General features: G+C 43.8%; 1 protein-coding gene across 2 annotated transcripts in view; it reads right to left on the bottom strand.

Moving 5' to 3' along the window:
• PPA1 (inorganic pyrophosphatase 1) overlaps positions 1-12,865 on the bottom strand; it is a 30,420-nt gene extending 17,555 nt beyond the window's left edge. The window contains exons 1-2 of one of the 2 annotated variants that reach the window (XM_055274572.2): positions 12,617-12,865; positions 9,663-9,721 (exon numbers count right to left, since the gene is read on the bottom strand). In XM_055274572.2, the coding sequence (XP_055130547.1) occupies positions 9,663-9,721; positions 12,617-12,680 (123 nt within the window). In that variant the 5' untranslated portion in view covers positions 12,681-12,865. The remainder of the gene's footprint in view (positions 1-9,662; positions 9,722-12,616) is intronic. The other variant, XM_063637215.1, reaches the window with a different exon arrangement.
• Positions 12,866-20,943: the final 8,078 nt, after the last annotated feature.

Raw genomic sequence — 20,943 nt, forward strand, 5'->3', positions numbered from 1 at the left:
GCAGGGGCGTGCCACTACACCTGGCTAATTTTTGTATTTTTAGTAGAGATGGAGTTTCGCCATGTTGGCCAGGCTGGTCTCAAACTTCTGACCTCAGGTGATCCATCCGCCTCAGCCTCCCAAAGTGCTGGGATTATAGGTGTGTGCCACCGCACCTGGCCTGCAATTATGCTTATAAAAAGTACTTTTTTGTTGTTTTATTTTTTGAGACAAGGTCTCACTCTGCCACCTAGGCTGGAGTGCAGTGATATGAGCTTGACTCACTGAAGCCTCAACCACCCTGGCTCAAGCAATCTTCCCATCTCAGCCTCCTGAGTAGCTGGAGCTACAGATGCATGCCACCACATCCAGCTAATTGTGTGTGTGTGTGTGTATGTGTATATGTGTGTGTGTGTGTGTGTGTGCGTGTATATATATATATACATATATATATACACATATATATATATACGTATATATATATATATATATATACACGTATATATATATATATATATATATATATTTTTTTTTTTTTTTGTAGAGATGGAGCTTTGCCATGTTACCCCAGACTGGTAAAGTACATTTTAAGAACTTAACTTAAAATGAAAATCACTTGGTTACACCACTCTTTAGAATTACTTCTTTGCTACTTTCCATCAAAAAACAGGAACTGATAAGCCACAAGGGAGTCAGTCAAAGGTTTCAAGTCAATAATTACCTTGCTGCTACCAAGCAGAAAAACTACACTGATTTTGATTCAAAAGTGTAGAACTTCTGTCATTTTAAGTTCCTGCTGAAACCATGGGAGACTAAAGCATCCATGGGTTTCTGCTCCAAGCCTCCTGATACCTCACCTACCCAAGACAACATAAAAACCAAAAGAATGGAGATATTACTTAAATCTAGGACTGAAGATTTAGGACTGCTCTATCCCTGTTTCCCTCTAAAATAACCAGATGGTTTAGAAAATGTAACACTAATTGTTCATCCTGGGTAGAAAACCTCAGAACCAATCTTTGACTAAATTTCACCTTGCCCACTAGGTTTTCAAGAATTTTGTCCACTTCTCAGCTGTAAAAATGAGAGATCTGTAGATCTGTGAAAAGAACAAGTCAGGGCTTTCAGTTTCCAGGAGCAGTACCCTAAAGATTCACAAGATGGAGCTGCTATGACAGGAAAGATCAACTGAAGAGCTCGCCAAGATTAGCTGTTTTGTTAAAACACCACCAGATGAATACGTTGCTTCAAGAAATATATAGCAAATAGAGCTGAAACAACTAATTCAAAGTTTAGAAACTATATTGAACACTTTAATAGCAGTAAATGACAAATATGTATAGACCCTCAAAACAGTATTACCTAATAACATAAATCCACATAATTAATGGGAAAGAAAAAAATAACAAGGAAGAAAACATCCTTCAGAAAATGGTAAGAGAATTCTGCTGCGAACAAAAGCCTGAAGGTCTGGTGCTTTTTCGAAATTAGCTGGGTGAGGCTGGGGTTGGTGGCTCACACCTGTAATCACAGCAATTTGGGAGGCCGAGGTGGGCGGATTATGAGGTCAGGAGATCGAGACCACCCTGGCTAACACGGTGAAAAACCGTCTCTACTAAAAATACAAAAAAAGTAGCTGGGCGTGGTGGCAGGCGCCTGTAGTCCCAGCTACTCAGGAGGCTGAGGCAGGAGAATGGCGTGAACCCGGGAGGCGCAGGTTGCAGTGAACTGAGATCACACCACTGCACTCCAGCCTGGGCCACAGAGCAAGACTCCGTCTCAAAAAAAAAAAGAAATTAGCTGGGCGAAAAACAGCAAGGAGTACCTGCAAAAGTCAGAGTCAATTCATTGATTTTTTTCAACAAATATTTGTTGTGAACCACCAGGATGTGCCAGGCACTTTTCTAGGCTCTGAAGACTAGCAATGAACAAAATAAAAGTTCTTTTAACTCCCAAAGAGTTGGATTTCCAAATCAGGTACTTCCTGCTGGTAGCATTGGTGGTTCAGGGGTAGAATTCTCGCCTGCTAAATCAGGTACTTCCAGTTTGTAGGCCTCGGGCTACAGCTTGGGGTGAGTGACTCATCTGTAAAATCAATGTTTAGCACACTTTTTTTTTTTAATTATACTTTAAGTTTTAGGGTACATATATGTACAAAATGCAGGTTTGTTACATATGTATACATGTGCCATGTTGCATGTTGGTGTGCTGCACCCATTAACTCGTCATTTAACATTAGGTGTATCTCCTAATGCTATCCCTTCCCCCTCCCCCCACCCCACAACAGGCCCCGGTGTGTGATGTTCCCCTTCCTATGTCCATGTGTTCTCATTGTTCAATTCCCACCTATGAGTGAGAACATGCGGTGTTTGGTTTTTTGTCCTTGCGACAGTTTGCTGAGAATGATGGTTTCCAGCTTCATCCATGTCCCTACAAAGGACATGAACTCATCATTTTTTATGCATGGAATACTAGCACACTTTCAAATGCACGTACATGCTGTAGTAATACTTGTCTCAGCCAGGCATGGCGACTCACGCCTATAATCCTAGCACTTTGGGAGGCAGAGGCAGGAGGACTGCTTGAGGCCAAGAGTTCAAGACCAACCTGACCAACATAGCAAGACCCTGTCTCTTAAAAATTTTTTTTTTAAAGAGAGAGAGAGACGGGGTCTCACTCTGTCAACCAGACTGGAGTACAGTGATGCAATCATAGCTCACTACAGCCTCCAACTCCTGGTCTCAAGCAATCCTCCTGCCTCAGCCTGGGCCTACAGGTGTGCACCACCACACCTGGCTAATTGTTTTTTAATTATGTTTTTGGAGATGAAGTCACACTATGTTGGGCAGGCTGGTCTCTAATTCCTAGCCTCAAGCGATCCTCCTGCCTATGCATCCCTAGTAGCTGGGATTACAGGTGCAAGCCATCCTGCCCAGCTCTGTACTTATAAGGAGGGTGTGTCCCACATACTTTAGCAGGAATTACTACTAAAGAACAACCTTCTTCTAGACATCTGGCTACAATTCAGAGTTGCCACTAGGTGAACAACAGTGATATTTAGGATTTTTCAGGGCAACTGATATGAGAAATTCAATGAATTTTATAGCAACTCCGTTGCTATAAAAACTATTACTGTTTTTATGCATTCTAATGATTCCAATATTCATGCACTTAAAAAATACTGATTTTAAGAAATTTAGTACTACCCAGTTACAAATTCATTCCTTCTTCTTTAATCCCAACTGGTTTCAACTGTTACTTAGCTGGATCTTGGATTTACTATCTTGTTACTCCCATTGTTAGGACTTCCCAGAACTCCATCCTCCAATCCTACCATGCTTTGGAGTGTCAGTCATTGCTCTGGCATCAGAGCTCTCAGCTCTCTGTTAACAGTTTCAGAAAAGAAGGAAGTTAAGTCTCCCTAGAGGGATGATTTTGATAAACTCAATAATTACCTTGCTGATAAGCCAGTGGGGGATATGGGAAAAGGCAAACTATAACTTTAGCTCTTGTTCCCAAAGTCAGAAATATAACTGTCTATTTCAGGCCAGGTATGGTGGCTCGTGCCTGTAAACCTAGCACTTTGGGAGGCTGAGACAAGAGGATTGCTTGAGGCCAGGAGTTTAAGACCAGCCTGAGCGACATAGACAGACCCTGTCTCTACAAAAAGAAAAAAAAGTCTATTTCCCTTCCCAGATTTATAATCATTTTATCAAGTAGTCAAGATGTTACAACAAAATGTTAAAGATGTCCAGATTCTAAGGAAATTGGAAACTCAACAAGTCTACATTATATCACTCCATTAATCAAAAAGATTTAAAATAAAGATGTTTCAGGAATAGAAAAAATATCTCCTATATCTTGGTTAGGTTTGTAACTTCACTAATTAAACAGGAATATTAATTACAGTAGTATGGTGAGGGCCAGTCTCATCTCGAAACTGGTTAGGGTCTTGTGGACCAAGTCAGTAGTCTGACAAGTCGTTTACTAATGAATAGGCTATAGCCATTTGGTAGGCTGTTATTACTAATGCAGTTAAGTACATATATAGGGAACATGCTCTTAATTTAATTGCATCTCATCTTTAAATCTTAGCAGTTAAGTTCAATGTGTCTTTATTGAGACTTATTTCTTATTTATTTATTTTCTTTTATTTTCTGAGACACAGTTTTGCTCTTGTTACCGAGGCTGGAGCACAATGGTGCAATCTCGGCTCACCGCAACCTCCATCTCCCGGGTTCAAGTGATTCTCCTGCCTCAGCCTCCCGAGTAGCTGGGATTACAGGCATGCACCACCATGCCCAGCTAATTTTTCTATTTTTGGTAGAGACGGGGTTTCTCCATGTTGGTCAAGCTGGTCTCGAACTCCCGACCTCAGGTGATCTGCCCACCTGGGCCTCCCAAAGTGTTGGGATTACAGGCATGAACCACCACGCCTGGCATTGAGATTTATTTCTAACCCTGGATTTGGTAAATTCGATGAACTATACTACAGAATTACACCAAGTGGCTGACATTAGCATTTTCAAGTTGACTTATTGTGAAGTTATCTCTAGATAACTTCAGAAATCTAGCAAATACCAGGCTTAGAAAGAAATACAAAAATCACCCTCTGGTCCCACCACTCTTATTTATTTATTTATTTATTTACAGACAGAGTCTCACCTGTCACCCAGGCTGAAGTGCAGCGGCACGATCTCAGCTCACTGCAACCTCCATCTCCAGGGATCAAGTGATCCTCCTACCTCTGCCTCCTGGACCACAGGCACCTGCCACCACACCCAGCTAATTTTTTTTTTTTTCTATTTTTGGTAAAGACAGGGTTTCACCATGCTGCTGAGGCTGGTCATGAACTCCTGAGTTCAAGCAATTCATCCACCTAGGCCCCCTAGAGTGCTAGAATTATGGGCATAAGCCACGGCACCCAGCCCACCCCCCATTTTTTAATCTTTATTGTTTTGCAATAAAATTTGGAGAAAAAACAGTAGAGGTAGAGAGAATTTTCTTCTAAATTTATCTAGAGAATAAACATAAAGCAAGAAGCTAATCCAAACCAAGCTTTAACTTTTTTTTTTTTTTGGAACTTCTAGACTAGTTTTGGAGTATAAAATCCCTATCAGAAGAGCTCATGTAGTTAAAAGAAAATGTTCCATCCCCATAAAGATGCTTTCAAAAAGGTATACCAGATTTCATCATTTCCAAGAATACTTTATCTTATTCACTGCTCACCAAATGACAATGGCTCTTAACTCTAAGTTTTGCCTGTAAAGTTGGTTATATGATTCTAGAAGGATATACTCTAAGTTGTTAAAAGTATATGGATACCTGAAGTATTTCATCGACAGTGACAGAAGTCTATTTGAGAAGCTATCAGAAAGAAATACGATGACCGAAGTTCACATTGTTGTGCCCCTTATTCACTTAGAATTGTGACTTAGCAAAGAAAGACATGACTTACACCACCAACCCAAAAAACATTTGTTCAACAAATTGTGTGAAGATTCCAAGGGAGATCATTAACTTATTAAAGAAATTAAAACACATACACACAAAACTTTTAGTAATACTCATTTGTTTTCCAGTTACATAGATTTTCTACTCATTGCAGCTCAAACAAATGCCTGTATTTGCTACTACACACTACCATAAGTACCTATGTAGAGCAATAACTTAATTTGTCATGTCATAATTAAGAATAAGCTGCTGGCCGGGTGTGGGAGCACACGCCTGTAATCCCAGCACTTTGGGAGCTGAGGTGGGTGGATTGTTTGAGCTCAGGAGTTCGAGACCAGCGAAAGCCTGTCTCTACCAATACAAAAAAATTAGCCAGGTATAGTGGTGTGCACCTGTAGTCCCAGCTACTCAGGGGGCTGAGGTGGGAGGATTGCTCGAGCCCAGGAGATGGAGCCTGCAGTGAGCCAAGATCACGGCACTGCATGGGTGACAGAGTGAGACCCCGTCTTAAAAAAAAATAAAAAAGAAAGAAAAAGCTGCTATTTTTGCTATTTTTTTCAGATAAGCTTTATGATGATTAAATTTTGAAAACAGATATTCTAAGCATAATCTGTTTATTTTCCTGTCTTTATAAAATCAAGCAAAAGGGTCTGCATTTCCAGTTGTCAAGCTTTTCTGTTTTGCAATGACTAATAATTTTGACTATGGAAGCTTTCCCAAGAAAAATGCATTTATGGCAAATTGCAGATAATATTCTGTTAAGTTTCTGAAGCATCGATCTGTTTGATTAGAGGCTTGACTTTCTTTCAGAAGGGAAAAAAAGAAACATATATTCCATATTTATATATGCTTCCATGTGCTCCCAACAATCACCTGAAAAAAACAGAACCCTACATTGTCAGAAGTAGAATTTAACATGAAAGTTTAAGATACAGAATAGAAAAATATCTGATTTCTAAAACTAAAAAATCAGGTCATGATATTTGGGCACTTTAAGATTTAGAGAAAGCTTTTATCTACCCAGTGTTTCATCCTGTTTATACCATGTTTTGGAAAGTTTCTGGTATCTCAGAAGTTTTATGTTAGAAGATACTCTGAGCTATAGGTGCTTTTATATTTGATCCTAAAATTGACCCAGAGCAAAGGACATCCCTACAATTTAAAAATATCCAGTGAGCCTTTACCTTCTCTACCCACTGGATTTGGAAATAATCAAAGCAGGGTACCTGAGTCACAAGATTTTCCAGAACTGGCTGGACTGATTACCTAATGGCATATGCCAAACTGAATAGCCACATTAGAAGGTCCTGACATGGGTTGGGCACAGTGGCTCACACCTGCGACCCCAGCACTTTTGGAGGCTGAGGTGGGCAGATCGCTTGAACCCAGGAGGTTGAGACCAGCCTGGGCAACATAGCGAAACCCCGTCTCTACAAAAAAGTAGAAAAATTAGCCGGGCGTGGTGGTGTGTGCCTGTGGTCCCAGCTATTCAGGAGGCTGGAGCAGGAGGATCACTTGTGTCTGGGAGGTTGAAGCTGCAGTAAGCCGAGATCATGCCACTACACTCCAGCCTGAGTGACAAAGTGAGACCCTATCTCAAAAAAAAAAAAAAAAGGTCTGATATGGATATGAGCCCTTGGGCATTTTTCCTTAGTGGAGCTGACTGAGCTGTGTTAAAGGTACATGCTCACTTGATCATGACATTCCCTCATTATCATCCCTCGGACGACTCACCATATTAGGAATAAAGTCCAAGGCCAAGCCCATGAGAATGTGTTCATGTAAACTTAATCACAATAGATTTTTTTATAAAAAAGAAAGAAAATCACACTCTAACGAATCAAGTTAATCAGATTTTTTTTAAAAGGCTATAATCCAAAATGATGTCTACCACACCTTTATTTGTGTTTTAAACAAGTAACTTCCTTTAAAACAAAACAAAAGAATTCCTTCCGGCCTCTCAGGCAGGAAGCCTTCTGCCCAAGGTCCACTGAGGTCTGGACTACTGGTAAAATCCAGAGTCATAAGAGCTTGTGCTTTTGAGCTGGGACAGGGCGGGCCAAGGGCAGAGTCTTCCTTTGAGTAATCTACTTTATAGACACAACCAGTCCTTTATAAGACTTCAGTGTCCGAGAGTAATCCAAGTTAACACACTTAACAGGACACCAAAATGTAGCCTGTTTCCTGTTTTGGAGTAACTTGAAGCAGCAATAAGAGTAGGTACGAAAACAGCTATGATCATTCTGGTCCTTGGTAGGAATACAGTCACTTAGAACACTGGGGAAACAGCTCTATGTCAAGAAAATGTTTTCCTTCCTGTAGCATACCTGTATGCCAGGGTATTATCAATAAACTTGGGGTCATCATTTTATACCTCTTCATTGCTCAAAATGGTCTGAGATGCTACAGTATGATATACATGCTATTATACAACAAGCAGATAATTCAAGCCAACCCAATGGGGCCAATTCAAGAGGGAAGGATTCTGCAGTTTATATCAACTCCCAGGAAATCAGATATAACAAATTTGAGTTTCTGAATAAATACCACTCTGACACTCTCACAGGAAAAACACATGCCAATTAGAAGTCCCTCCTGTATTTGTGGCACATAATTGGCCTGGGGCTGTTTCCTCCATTGCCTCTAATTGGAGTCTTACCCAGGAAGGCTCCTCGGAAGCAATGCAAAAATTGGAATTTCAGGCAGTACAGAACTACAGCAAACTGCCTGGTAGAAGTGCAATGAATTTGTCTATTTCTATCTAATAGTCAGGCCCAGAAAAACAGTAAGACAGCACACACAAGAACAAAATTACTATTATTCCAGACATGCACTGCAAAGTGATGTTCGTGTTGTGTATTGACATCCAGCTAAGGAAGGTCAATAACCTATGTAACTCTTACAACTCAAAAACCTTTGTACTCAATGTGAATCAAACTTCCTTACTGAAGGAAAAAAATTGAAAGGTAGAAAAAGAATAAGATATTTGTCTTTGTGTTAAGTTGCTAAATACAGTACAAACTGCTTCCATTGGAAAGGAGGCTAAGAAGAGATGTGTTTTTTAAAATGACTGTTTAAAGTTGTGTTCTTTGTAAAAAGATTAGACAATATAAAAAGACAAAAATGAAAATAAAACCAAGAGTCACTGGCAGTCCCACGAATCATAAATATTTTGATATATATTTTATTGTTATTTATTTTCCTGAGACAGGGTCTTGCTATGTTGCCCAGTCTGGTCTCAAACTCCTGGGCTCAAGTGATCCTCCCAGCACAGCCTCCCAAGTGGGATTACAATTGCCCCACACTCAGCTATTCTGGTGTATACAGTTGTAGACTTTTTTTTCCCCTAGAAAAGTAAAGATTTTTACAATTTGTGGTAAGCCTACCAATCTGTGTTAAAGTTAGGTTTCTTCTCACTGGTGTATACAGGAACAGCTATTTCCTTTTAGACGTCTGTGTGCCTACCTTTATTAACTCTATCTTAACTGTGCAAATCTTAACTGTACTAGCCCATTACTAAATTTTGTATACTCATTGAATAATCTAGTTTACTTTTACTATTTCATAAAGATCCCACAGCCAAATTTCTGTGCTGGCTACCTGGTTTATTTTAGAACCAGTAATGAAGTGTTACGACTTCAGTTCCAAATACACATACAGAAAGGACAAATGTAATTTTTTCTTTTTTTTTTCCAAGACAGATTAAATACCTTTGCTTTTATTCCTCCTCTCCTTCCCCAAATTATATTTGCTTCTTTAACTAAATAATCTAGTTTTAAGACTAACTTCTTATTTAGTCAATGGAGCTTTTTTTTTGAGACAAGGTCTCACTCTGTCACCCAGCTGGAGTACAGTAGTGCCTTCTCGGCTCACTGCAACCTCTGCCTCCCAGGCACAAGCGATCCTCTCACCTCAGCCTTCCAAGTAGCTGAGATACAGACACATGCCACCATGCCCAGCTAATTTTTGTATTTTTTGTAGAGACAGGGTTTCACCATGTTGCCCAGGCTGTTCTTGAACTTCTGGCCTCAAGCCCTCCACCCGCCTCAGCCTCCCAAAGTGCTGGGATTACAGGCGTGAGCCACCACGCCCAGCCTAATCAACGGACCTTTAACTCACAGCACAACGAGGCATTTTAAGCACTTATTGAGAGACATATAAGAAAATTCATATGTAGAACTAGCTGATCTGAGTAAAGAGACTGTGTCCAAAAGACAAGGATGCCTTACCTTATCTGCATAAATTGGAATATCATGAAATGGAGATATATATTGTCCTTTCTCATTTTCTGCAAAATAAATTAGAAAAAGTTATTACTGTAATTAATTGTATTGCTAAATGCACACAGTACACATTTTTTTTTTTCCGAGATGGGGTCTCTTACTCTGTCACCCAGGATGGTGTGCAATGGTGTGATCTTGGCTCACTGCCACCTCTGTTTCCCTCTTGAAGGCTCAAGTGATCCTCCAGCCTCAGCCTCCTGAGTAGCCGGAACTACAGGCATGAGCCACTACACCTGGCTAATTTTTGTATCTTTTGTAGGGAGGTGGTGTTGCCATGTTCCCCAGGCTGGTCTCCAACTCCTGAGCTCAAAGCAGTCTGCCCACCTTGGCCTCCCAAAGGGCTGGAATTACAGGGGTGAGCCACCGTACCCCGCACCAGACCAGTACACATTTTTAAACCAAGATATTATTCTTACACTAGAAAAACTGGTTGTATACTTCACTTCTCCTGACTGTACTCCCAGGCTAGGCTGAGTTTACATCCTATGCACTCTGTAGGCATCTAATAAGTACTAATTTCTATACTGAGAGCAGAGACTACTGAGGACACAAAAGGCGATTAAATTGTCTTGGATGATTAAATCGTTTTGGACTGATCTTACATCAGTTAAGTTTACAGAACCATTATGAAGTACTTGGGAGGAAGGGAGGGGACCACTTTACTCAATTATAAACAATGTTGCTAAAAGTCGTGTTCCGGGAAGACAGCCAGCCATCTTAGATTATGACTTTCTTTAAGGATAATCAAGTTGCAACAAACATCTTCACAAATAATTTCTATTATATTCTAGATATATATTACTAATATATTCTAGAGACCTAACTATAGCCAAAAAGTAATTTTAAAACTTCTTCACTATTCTTTAGGAAACCTAAGGACTGTCCACATCGCATCCCTTCAAGTTTAAAAATCAAAGTGGAGGCCGGGCACGGTGGCTCACGCCTGTAATCCCAGCACTTTGGAAGATCAAAGCAGGTGGATCACTGGAGGTAAGGAATTCAAGACCAGGCTGGTCAACATGGTGAAACCCCGTCTCTACTAAAAATACAAAAATTAGTCAGGCATGGTGGCAAGTGCCTGTAATCCCAGCTACTCGGGAGGGTGAGGCAGGAGAATCACTTGAACCTGGGAGGCTGAAGTTGCAGTGAGCCGAGATCATGCCACTGCACTCCAGCCTGGGCAACAGAGTGAGACTCTGTTTCAAAAAACAAACAATAAAACATAAAACTCCCCTTAGGGCCAATTGTGACTTTGCAGTCTGTCCAGCTCTTTATCAGTTTTAAAGAAATTGACAAATGTAATATTATAAAGCTTAAAAAAGTTTATTTCTATTAAGGAAGGATAAAGCACTTAAAATTTGATAGCTATATAGTGGGTTCTAATTATTAGTATTTCTTAAGTTCCAGAGAGTTCCACTTGATAAAAACAGTTACTTCAGCTAGTGCCAAATTCTAGGAGTAGCTTTGGTCTCCCATAACGGCCACCAAATATTAATTGCAAATAAATAACCTAAGTAAAAGCAGTGTGTTTGTTCTGCATATATAGCTTGAAGATCCACCCCTCATCTTCAAACCAGACAGTCACCTCTGTAAGCCTTTCCTACAGAGAAATTCTGGAGCCAACACTATTTCCAGAAAAACAGTCCCATGAATTATTAGTCAAAAGTTACTGCACAGCCCTTGCTGCTTAATTGCAAAATTAAATAAAATGGGGAGTAGGAGGTAGTTCTCACCCTTCCTGGATTTTACCTGATAGTTAACCTTCGGCTAGATGTGTAAGCTTTACAGTTCACTTTCCTTTTCCTCCCACACCAGGCTACTTTTTGTTCCTTCAATGCCTATTCCCATTCGTCCCCTCTACTCCCCGCTTCTCCGTCCTTCATGCACCAACTCAGAGTTCGAGGTACCTGCTCATTTTCTTCCAAATAAAACTGTAAAGAGGTTAAAACAGAAGCGCCTGTGGTGACACATTTACGAACGCCTCCGTTATCGCCCATAATCTACTCCTAGTAGCTGGGGGTGGGGGGAGTAAGAGGATAAAGAAAAACCCCAAGTAGCTTTCCTCCACCTACAAGGCCAAAAAAAGGTGGTGCCCTAAGTAAGGAGCGTGGAGGGCGCCAGCATGCAGCCTCCCGGTTTCCCCGTGCAGCCCTAGGTGCAGGACCCGGGGTAGGTACCCCCTAGACGCCGAATCCTGCAAAGGTAAAAACTTGGCACTTTCTCAGTCATGTTTCCAGATTGACGTCATCTGTCTGATTTGAGGGAAACAGCTTTCTGTTTCATAAGGTCTCCCAGCATCGGCGCTGAGGGGAAACAGGCGGCGGAGAGGCAGGAGCGCTACCGGGACCCCGGAGGACGGGTCCAGCGCCTTCACAGACGGCTCCCCATCCGGGCCTCAGTTTCCCCGTCTGTAAAACGAGGGGGTGGACTTGGCTCTGCTCAGCGCCGATAATCTGAGCTACGGCGGCGGAATTAAGGTCTTTAGGAAGTCACTGCCCTCCTCGGAGTCGCCGTTTCTCCAAACTCAGGAATCCTCTTACGGGGATTATGTTACTTCCAAGCACCTTTCTAGGGTGGGTCGGTGATTTCCTTTTCCCATCAGACCCTGTCAGAGCCAGACACCTGCAAAACTAGCTGGGCCCAGGTTCGGGTACCCCGGGGCGTGAGAAAGGGACCATCTCCGTTCGGCGGGGAGGGATGGCCGGAGGCGACCCCCGCCGCCCCGACCGGCGGCGGCAAGTATGCAATGTGAGGCCGGCCAGGCCCCACAACGCGCCCGAGGAGACGGGCCCGCGTCGGAGACTTGGGGCCGAGCGCGAGCCGCACCCTCCCGGGGAGGCAAGGCCCGGGAATGAATGGGCGGACGGGTGCTGAGAGGGCCGCGGGCCGCAGACACTCACTGAGGAAGACTCGGTACTCCAGGGAGAAGGGGGCGGCGCGCTCCTCGGTGCTGAAGCCGCTCATGGTGCCGGAGTCCTGCCGCCGCCGCTGCTACAGAGCCACCAGCCCGCACGCGGCGCCGACTGACAAGGACAGAGCCCCGCGCCTGCGCACTGCGAGCACTGGACCGGCGGGCGGGGCGGGGAGCGCCTTTAACGCGGCTCCGCTAGTGTTCCCACCCCCGCCGGGCCAACCCCGTGCGCCGGCGCACTCCGCCAGGCCCGGGCGTCCGCACTCCCCAGCCCCGCCCCTCGGGCCCAGCCTCCGCGACTGCAGCCGGGGCTCAGAGGCTGGGCCACGTGGCTGCCGCCGGCGCTGGCTCTGTTCCTTCGGCTTTGGGCTCTGACCCGGGAGAGCAAATGCGCAGGCTCAAAGCTTGGACTAGCTAGGAGTTGACCGCCGACCACGCACACAGGGAACTCACCTTTGATTCACACACACTCCTCCCCGCAGACCTATTCCTTATCTCAAAAGGCGTTGATAAGTCACCTGCTTCCCCAGACAGGCTCTGCTTGCGGTCTTAAAGGTGAGCATTTTTCTGCTCCGTCGTAACAAAGTTGAGCCATATTACTGACACCCCTAGTGGCTACCAGTAAGGTACTCGCTCCTCCACTTTCTATAATCTCTCTGACTCCGTTGCTTATCTGGGAAGTGAAGATAATAATATAACTATTTCATGAGTTACTGGGATGATTACCCGAGTTAATACACGTCAAATGCCTGAAGCAGAGCCTGTATCTTTGTAAACACTCTGGAAGTTGTTACTGTCACCCTCCCCAGTGGGGGAGGATTTACGCCCCCGCGTCCCCCCCCCCACCCCGCCCCATCCAACTCCTGCCGCCCTACTTAACCCACCTGGGTCTCCAGGGGCTTCAGATGGAAGCACTGGGAAGGTCCAGGCGTGAGCTAGAGTCCTGTGAAGGAGTGTTCTCAGGGACAGGCTCCTCTGATCTTCCTGTTTATATTTTCCATCATATCAGGCCAGACCCCAAAAACTAAAGTCTGATTGAGGCAGTGGGCAAATATTTGCATCACTTACCTCCCCAGGAATACATGTAAAAGAAAAAAAGTATATCCAAAATCCTAAATATAAATTAGGAAATTATTATTCACATTTCAAGGAATGCCTGGTTGTATTTATTTTTTTAATTTCATGGCCAGGATTTCTTTAAATATCTGTTTTTCTAGAGCATTAAAGATAATGTGCCTTAATGACATTTTGAATTAAACTCTTTTTTTCAAAACAATGTCTATTGTAAAGAATGAATATTAAATGAAAACCTAGTAAGATCTCCAGTTAGTTATGGTGTCCCTCCCTTTGTCTCCATCCAACTCCCAAGCCCCACTGACACCCATTAATTTTCAGAAGGCTGTGATTCACTGATTTTTTTGAACATTTCACCACACTGTTTTACTGCTGTTAGAACAGAAGCGCAGGAAAAAAAAATTAGCGAAGCAATAGTTTAGTCAATAATTAGGGTCAAGGCCAGGCGCGGTGACTTACGCCTTCAATCCCAGCACTTTGGGAGGCCAAGGTGGGTGGATGACCTGAGGTCAGGAGTTCGAAACCAGCCTGGCCAACACAGTGAAACCCTGTACCTAATAAAAAGACAAAAATTAGCTGGGCGTGGTGGCACTTGCCTGTAATCCCAACTACTTGGGAGACTGAGGCAGGAGAACACTTGATCCCAAGAGGCGGAGGTTGCAGTGAGCTGAGATCACGCCAGTGCATTCCAGCCTGGGTGACAGAGCGAGACTCTGTTTCAGAAAAAAAGTAGGATCAAGTTCAAAGAATATTTTAAGGGGATGCTCTTTTGATTGATCTGGTCTATCACTTTTCTGCCTTTGAGCAGATGGAACCAATTTTCTTGGAAAAACCCAGACTCTCATCTGTGACTGACTTAAGAAGACAGCAGTGATGCAATAATAATGTTCTACATACACTTTCCCTTTGCCTCTTGCCAGCTCAGAGCAAGATAATAAAGTCTCACTGACCTCCAGGACTTGCACACTGGCTCTTGTTTCACTGAATGTGTTCAGAGAGCCAGTCAGTACCAGCTCTGGTAAAACACCCAGCCCTGGTGCATTGTAACTTTCCTTTGCAGGCAAGTGTAGTGAGCCCATAGACCCAAAAGGACCTTGGTCTACTATGTCTCCCTAGGGCCTAGCACAGTACACAGCCTAGAGTAGATGTTTAGTGAATCTTTGCTGGATGGATGGGTAGAGGAATTAATGTAAAGGTGGAAAATACCTTCTTAAGTACATTAGTTTTACAAAGAAGGAGTCCATCTCTTCTGAAATATTAGCTTTCTCACTCAATGACCAAATCTAGTGGCACTTTTCAGTCCATATCCTGTCCCCTTTGCTGTGGGTGACCCTGTTGGGTGTCTCTAATTTCCTTCTTTGGCTTGCAACTACATTCTCTTCTTTTTTTTTTTCTTTTTTGAAACAGAGTCTCACTGTCACCCAGGCTGGAGTACAGTGGTGTGATTTCGGCTCACTGCAACCTCCACCTCCCAGGTTCAAGTGATTCTTGTACCTCAGCCTCCTGAGTAGCTGGGATCACAGGCATGCACCACCATGCCTGGCTAATTTTAATATTTTTAGTAGAGATGGGTTTTCGTCATGTTGGCCAGGCTAGCCTCGAACTCCTGGCCTCAAATGATCCGCCCACCTCAGCCTACCAGTGTGTTGGGATTACAGGCATGAGACACGGTGCCAGGCCATGACTACATTCTCTTCTCATGTTCTTCCTACTTCTTTTTTTTTTTTTGAGATGGGGTCTCGCCCTGTCACCCAGGCTGGAGTGCAGTGGTGCGATCTCAGCTCACTGCAACCTCCGCCTCCTGGGTTCAAGCAATTCTCCCGCCTCAGCCTCCAGAGTAGCTGGGATTACAGGCGCACGCCACCACGCCCGGCTAATTTTTTGTGCCTTTAGTAGAGACTGGGTTTCACCATGTTGGCCAGACTGGTCTCGAAGTCCTGACCTCGTGATCCGCCTGCCTCGTTCTCCCAAAGTGCTGGGATTACAGGCGTGAGCCACCATGCCCAGCCCGTTCCTACTTCTTTGCTACTCATTTCTCATTCTCCTTCTCAGCCTTCTTAATTTCATCATCTTAATCATCATTGTCTTTCTTATTTCTCATGTTCTCTCTCTCTCTCTAGAGCGATACTCTCTGTCTAGATTATCTCATGTATATCTTTGGTGTCAACTACCACCTAGAGGTCCTATAACATGAAAACTTTCAAATCTATAACTAAGTCTTATTTAACACTTACTGTGGTCATGCTCTGTGATAGGTGGGTAGGGATGTAGCCCTACTAGGCCTTATAGTCAGAACTTATAGTCTAGAGGAAAGACAGACTTCAACAAATAATTATAATAAATTTGGGTGAGTAGAATGATATAGGAAGTACGGGGCATTACATTATGGGAACAGAAAACCTCGGCCGGGCGCGGTGGCTCACGCCTGTAATCCCAGCACTTTGGGAGGCCGAGGCGGGCGGATCACGAGGTCAGGAGATCGAGACCATCCTGGCTAACACAGTGAAACCCCGTCTCTACTAAAAAATACAAAAAATTAGCCAGGCGAGGTGGTGGGCACCTGTAGTCCCAGCTACTCGGGAGGCTAAGGCAGGAGAATGGTGTGAACCCCAGGGGGCGGAGCCTGCAGTGAGCCGAGATCGCGCCACCGCACTCCAGCCTGGGCGACAGCGAGACTCTGTCTCAAAAAAAAAAAAAAGAAAAAAGAAAACCTCTTCAAGGACGTGACCTGTAACCTGCAATCTGAATGATGAGATGGAATTAATAAGGCAAAGGGGACAAGGCAAAAGCCAGAAAACAGTTAGGTGAGACTAGGCTGGGCGCGGTGGCTCACGCCTCTAATCCCAACACTTTGGGAGGCCAAGGCCAGCGGATCATGAGGTCAGGAGTTCGAGACCAGCCTGACCAACATGGTGAAACCCGTCTCTATTTAAAAATATACAAAAATAAGCTGGACGTAGTGGCACGCACCTGTAATCCCAGCTACTCAGGAGGCTGAGGCAAGAGAATCTCTTGAACCCGGAAGGCAGAGGTTGCAGTGACCTGAGATCGCACCACTGCACTCCACTCTGGCAACAAAGCAAGACTCCATCTCAAAAAAAAAAAAAAAAAAAAAAAGAAGTGAGACTAGAGAAATAGTCAGGGCCAAATGCTAGAAAGCCTTGGAAGCAAATAATCAGGGCCAAATCCATCAAGGGACAGGATATGGACTGAAAAGTGTCACTAGATTTGGTCACTGAGAAAGATAATATTTCAGAAGAGATGGACTCCTTCTTTGTCAAACTAATGTACTTAAGAAGGTATTTTCCACCTTTACATTAATAGTAATGGAGAGAAATAGTCAGGGCCAAATGCTAGAAAGCCTTGGAAGGCATGATATGAGGATTGAACTTTCTCCTAAGAGCAATGGGAAACTTAAGAAGGGTTTTTCATGGGAAAATAACATGATCAGAATTGCATTAAGAAAAGGTACTATCAGCAGCTTAGAACTTGGATTAAGGTTTAGTAAGACTAGACGCAGGGAGACCAATGCAGTCCACTGCACGGCCCCAGATGAAAGATAATGGTGGTTTCCTGAACTTGGGCGGCAAAAGAGAAGGCTGATTACAGAGCTGTGTTCAAGGTAGAATCAATGGAATTATTGATTGAATAGTGTGGAAGAGGAGAGAGGTGGAGATCTGAGGATGAGTCCCAGGTTTCTCGCTACAAGAACTGGTTGAGTTGAATGGTATGTCATTTGCTGAGAGAGAGTGGGTGAGATGGAGGGTATTATACCAAACACTCCTAGCTCCCTGCCCAATGGCCATATTACCTTCTGTTTTCTAACAGAATCCTGATTTTGTTCAAGAGACCGGTTGCGGTGGCTCATGCCTGTAATCCCAGCACTTTAGGAGGCTGAGGAGGACGGATCACCTGAGGTCAGGAGTTCAAGACTAACCTGGCCAACATGGCAAAACCCCGTCTCTACTAAAAATACAAAAATCAGCTGGGCATGTTGGCACGTGTCTGTAATCCCAGCTACTCAGGAGGGTGAGGCAGGAGAATCACTTAAACCCAGGAGGCAGAGGTTGCAGTGAGCCAAGATCACACCATTGCACTTCAGCCTGAGCAACAAGAGCAAAACCTCTGTCTCAAAAAATAAATAAAATAAAATAAAAAGAAGCTGCTCTCCTGTGCACACGTTTGCCTCAGAGCAGCCAGCCCTTCCTTCATCTTCATGAAATGAGGTTTTTTTGTTTGTTTTTTTGAGACGGAGTCTTCCTCTGTCGCCAGGTTGGAGTGCAGTGGCATGATCTCAGCTCACTGCAACCTCTGCCCTCCTGGGTTCAAGCGAGTCTCCTGCCTCAGCCTCCCAAGTAGCTGGGATTACAGGCGCACGCCACCACGCCTGCTAATTTTTGTATTTTTAGTAGAGACAGGGTTTCACCATGTTGGCCAGGATGGTCTCAATCTCTTGACCTCATGACCTGCCCGCCTCAGCCTCCCAAAGTGCTGGGATTACAGGCATGAGCCACTGCGCCTGGCCAAGGAATGAGTTTTAAATGAGCAAAGACAATCATGATTGCCAGTGATTTTTTTCAGTCATGTAAATGTGATACAGTACTGTCCCTCTAGCAGGGAAGGCTGCTAGAGGGTTTCTGGAACATCTTTCCTTTATCTTAAGAAGAGTATAGTTCTGGATGCTTGTTTGAAGTCACAGAGATTTGGGGGCTGTTCATTACAGCAGCATAATCTAGCAAGAGCTGATTAATACAAATGGCCAACAGTGCTGCAGTTTTCTTATGAGATCTCCACCATAAGGAGAGTTTGCCTGGGAACCAAGCTGCCATACAGAAATCAGCAAAACAGAAAGATGCAAATAACTTGTGTTCTTAAGATATTATTGGCCAGGCGCGGTGGCTCACGCCTGTATTCCCAGCACTTTGGGAGGCTGAGGCGGGTGGATCACAAGGTCAGTAGATCAAGACCATCCTGGCTAACACGGTGAAACCCTGTCTCTATTAAAAATACAAAAAAAAAAAAAAAAAAAAAATTAGCCGGACATGGTGGCAGGCGCCTATAGTCCTAGCTACTCGGGAGGCTGAGGCAGGAGAATGGCGTGAACCCAGGAGGCAGAGCTTGCAGTGAGCCGAGATCGCGCCACTGCACTTCAGCCTGGGCGGCAGAGCCAGACTCCGTCTCAAAAAAAAACAAAAAAAAAGATATTTTTGAGCTACTGATTTAACTAACCCTGGAACTACTTTGCCTCTGAACTTCTTGTCTCATTAGATAATAAATTCCATGCAGTTTGAACCTGTTAAATGGAAAGTTTCTATGACTTGAAACCAAAAATATCTTGGCTAAGACAGACTGGTAGCTTGAAAAAGGAATGAAATTCTAACACATGCTACAACATGGATATAACTTGAAGACATGAACTTTCGCCATGTTGGCCAGGCTGGTCTTGAACTCCTGGCCTCAAATGATCCACCCACCTCAGCCTCCCAAAGTGCTAGGACTACAGATGTGAGCCACCGTGCCCAGCCAAGACTACATTCTCCTCTCATGTTCTTCCTACTTCTTTGCTACTCATTTCTCATTCTCCCTCTCAGCCTTCTTCATTTCATCATCTTAATCATCATTGTCTTTCTTATTTCTCATGTTCTCTCTCTCTCTAGAGAGATACTCTCTGTCTAGGTTATCTCATGTTTATCTTTGGTGTCAGCTACCACCTAGAGGTCCTATAATATGAAAACTTTCAAATTTATATTGAAATCTATTATTATGTTCAGTGAAATAAGCCAAACAAGAAAAGGGCCAATAGTGTGTACCTCCACTTACATGAGGTACATAGAATAGTGGAATTCAGAGACAGAAAGAAGAGTGGTGGTTGTCAGGGCCTAGAAGGAAGGAGGAAAAAGTAGTTATTGTTTAATGGATGTGGAGTTTCAGTTTGGGGAGATGAAAAAATTCTGGAGGCTGGGTGCCATGGCTCACGCCTGTAATCCCAGCACTTTGGGAGGCCGAGGTGGATGGATCACTTGAGGTCAGGAGTTCAAGACCAGCCTGGCCAACATGGCAAAACCCCGTCCCTACTAAAAATACAAAAAATTAGCTGGGCCTGGTGGTATGCACCTGTAGTCCCAGCTACTCGGGAGACTGAGGCAGGAGAATCACTTTAACCGGGGAGGCAGAGGTTGCAGTGAGCCGAGATCGTGCCACTGCACTCCAGTCTAGGCAACAGAGCGAGACTGTCTCAAAAAAAAAAAAAAAAAAGAAAAGAAAAAAAGAAAGAAAAGAAAGAAGTTCTGGAGATGGATGGTGGTTATGGTTGTAAATATGAGTGTTCATGCCACTGAACTGTACATTTAAAAATGGTTAAGATGGTAAAAAAAAATTATAAAAGCAGATATATCTTTTTTCCGAACGAAGTTTGAGACATCTGAGATTAAGTTACTCCAAACTTTGTACATAGGATGGTGTATCAGCTGAAGTCAACCAGAGAAACAAAAGCTACTCAGAGTGTTTAAGACAGGAACTTTATGGCAGGGAATTGGTCAATAGGTAATAGAAGAGTTGAGAAACCAAATAGAGATTGGCAATGGCAGGAAGCCACTATCATCTCTAAGCTGGAGAGATGGGAGGAAGAGGCACAGTCACCCAAAGGGAGGAGTGCAGGGTCTCTGGGTGGAGCTGGCAGCTCAGTGGGCCTGTTCATCTGTACAGAGTTGCTGCTGGAGATGCTGCCTAGGGCAGAAAAGGAAGGGAGACACACCCCTTCCCTTCCTCAACCACGCCTCCAGTCTCCTGCCTGTGTCTCCATTGGCTGGGCCCAAATGGAAGCCATCTGTGTTAGTCAACTTTTACCTGTTTATGCTGCTGTAACAAACAATATAAAAAATCTCATTTGCTTATGAGAATGAACACATATTTCTTGTTCAGGTTACATGGTGGTGACAATGGGTCAGCTATGGTTCTGCCCCATCTGCCTTCCTATTTTCAGCTCAGGCTGAAGAAGTATCCCCCATCTTGGTCTTGCTGCAGAGGCAAAAGAGAAATGGCAAACCGTACAATGGCTCACAAGCTTTTGCTCAGAAATGGTATATGTCACTTTTACTCATTCTGTGCACAAAGTCCTATGACTTTAGGCATGGACATATGAATACTCCTCCTCTAGCGGAACTGCAAATGCGTAACCATGTTTAAGACTGTATAATCCTCTTACAGGGAGAGAAGCAATTAACTGGGAACAATAATACCCTC

This window comes from Symphalangus syndactylus, chromosome 4 (assembly GCF_028878055.3).
Source record: "Symphalangus syndactylus isolate Jambi chromosome 4, NHGRI_mSymSyn1-v2.1_pri, whole genome shotgun sequence".
In the NCBI taxonomy this organism is placed as follows: domain Eukaryota; kingdom Metazoa; phylum Chordata; class Mammalia; order Primates; family Hylobatidae; genus Symphalangus; species Symphalangus syndactylus.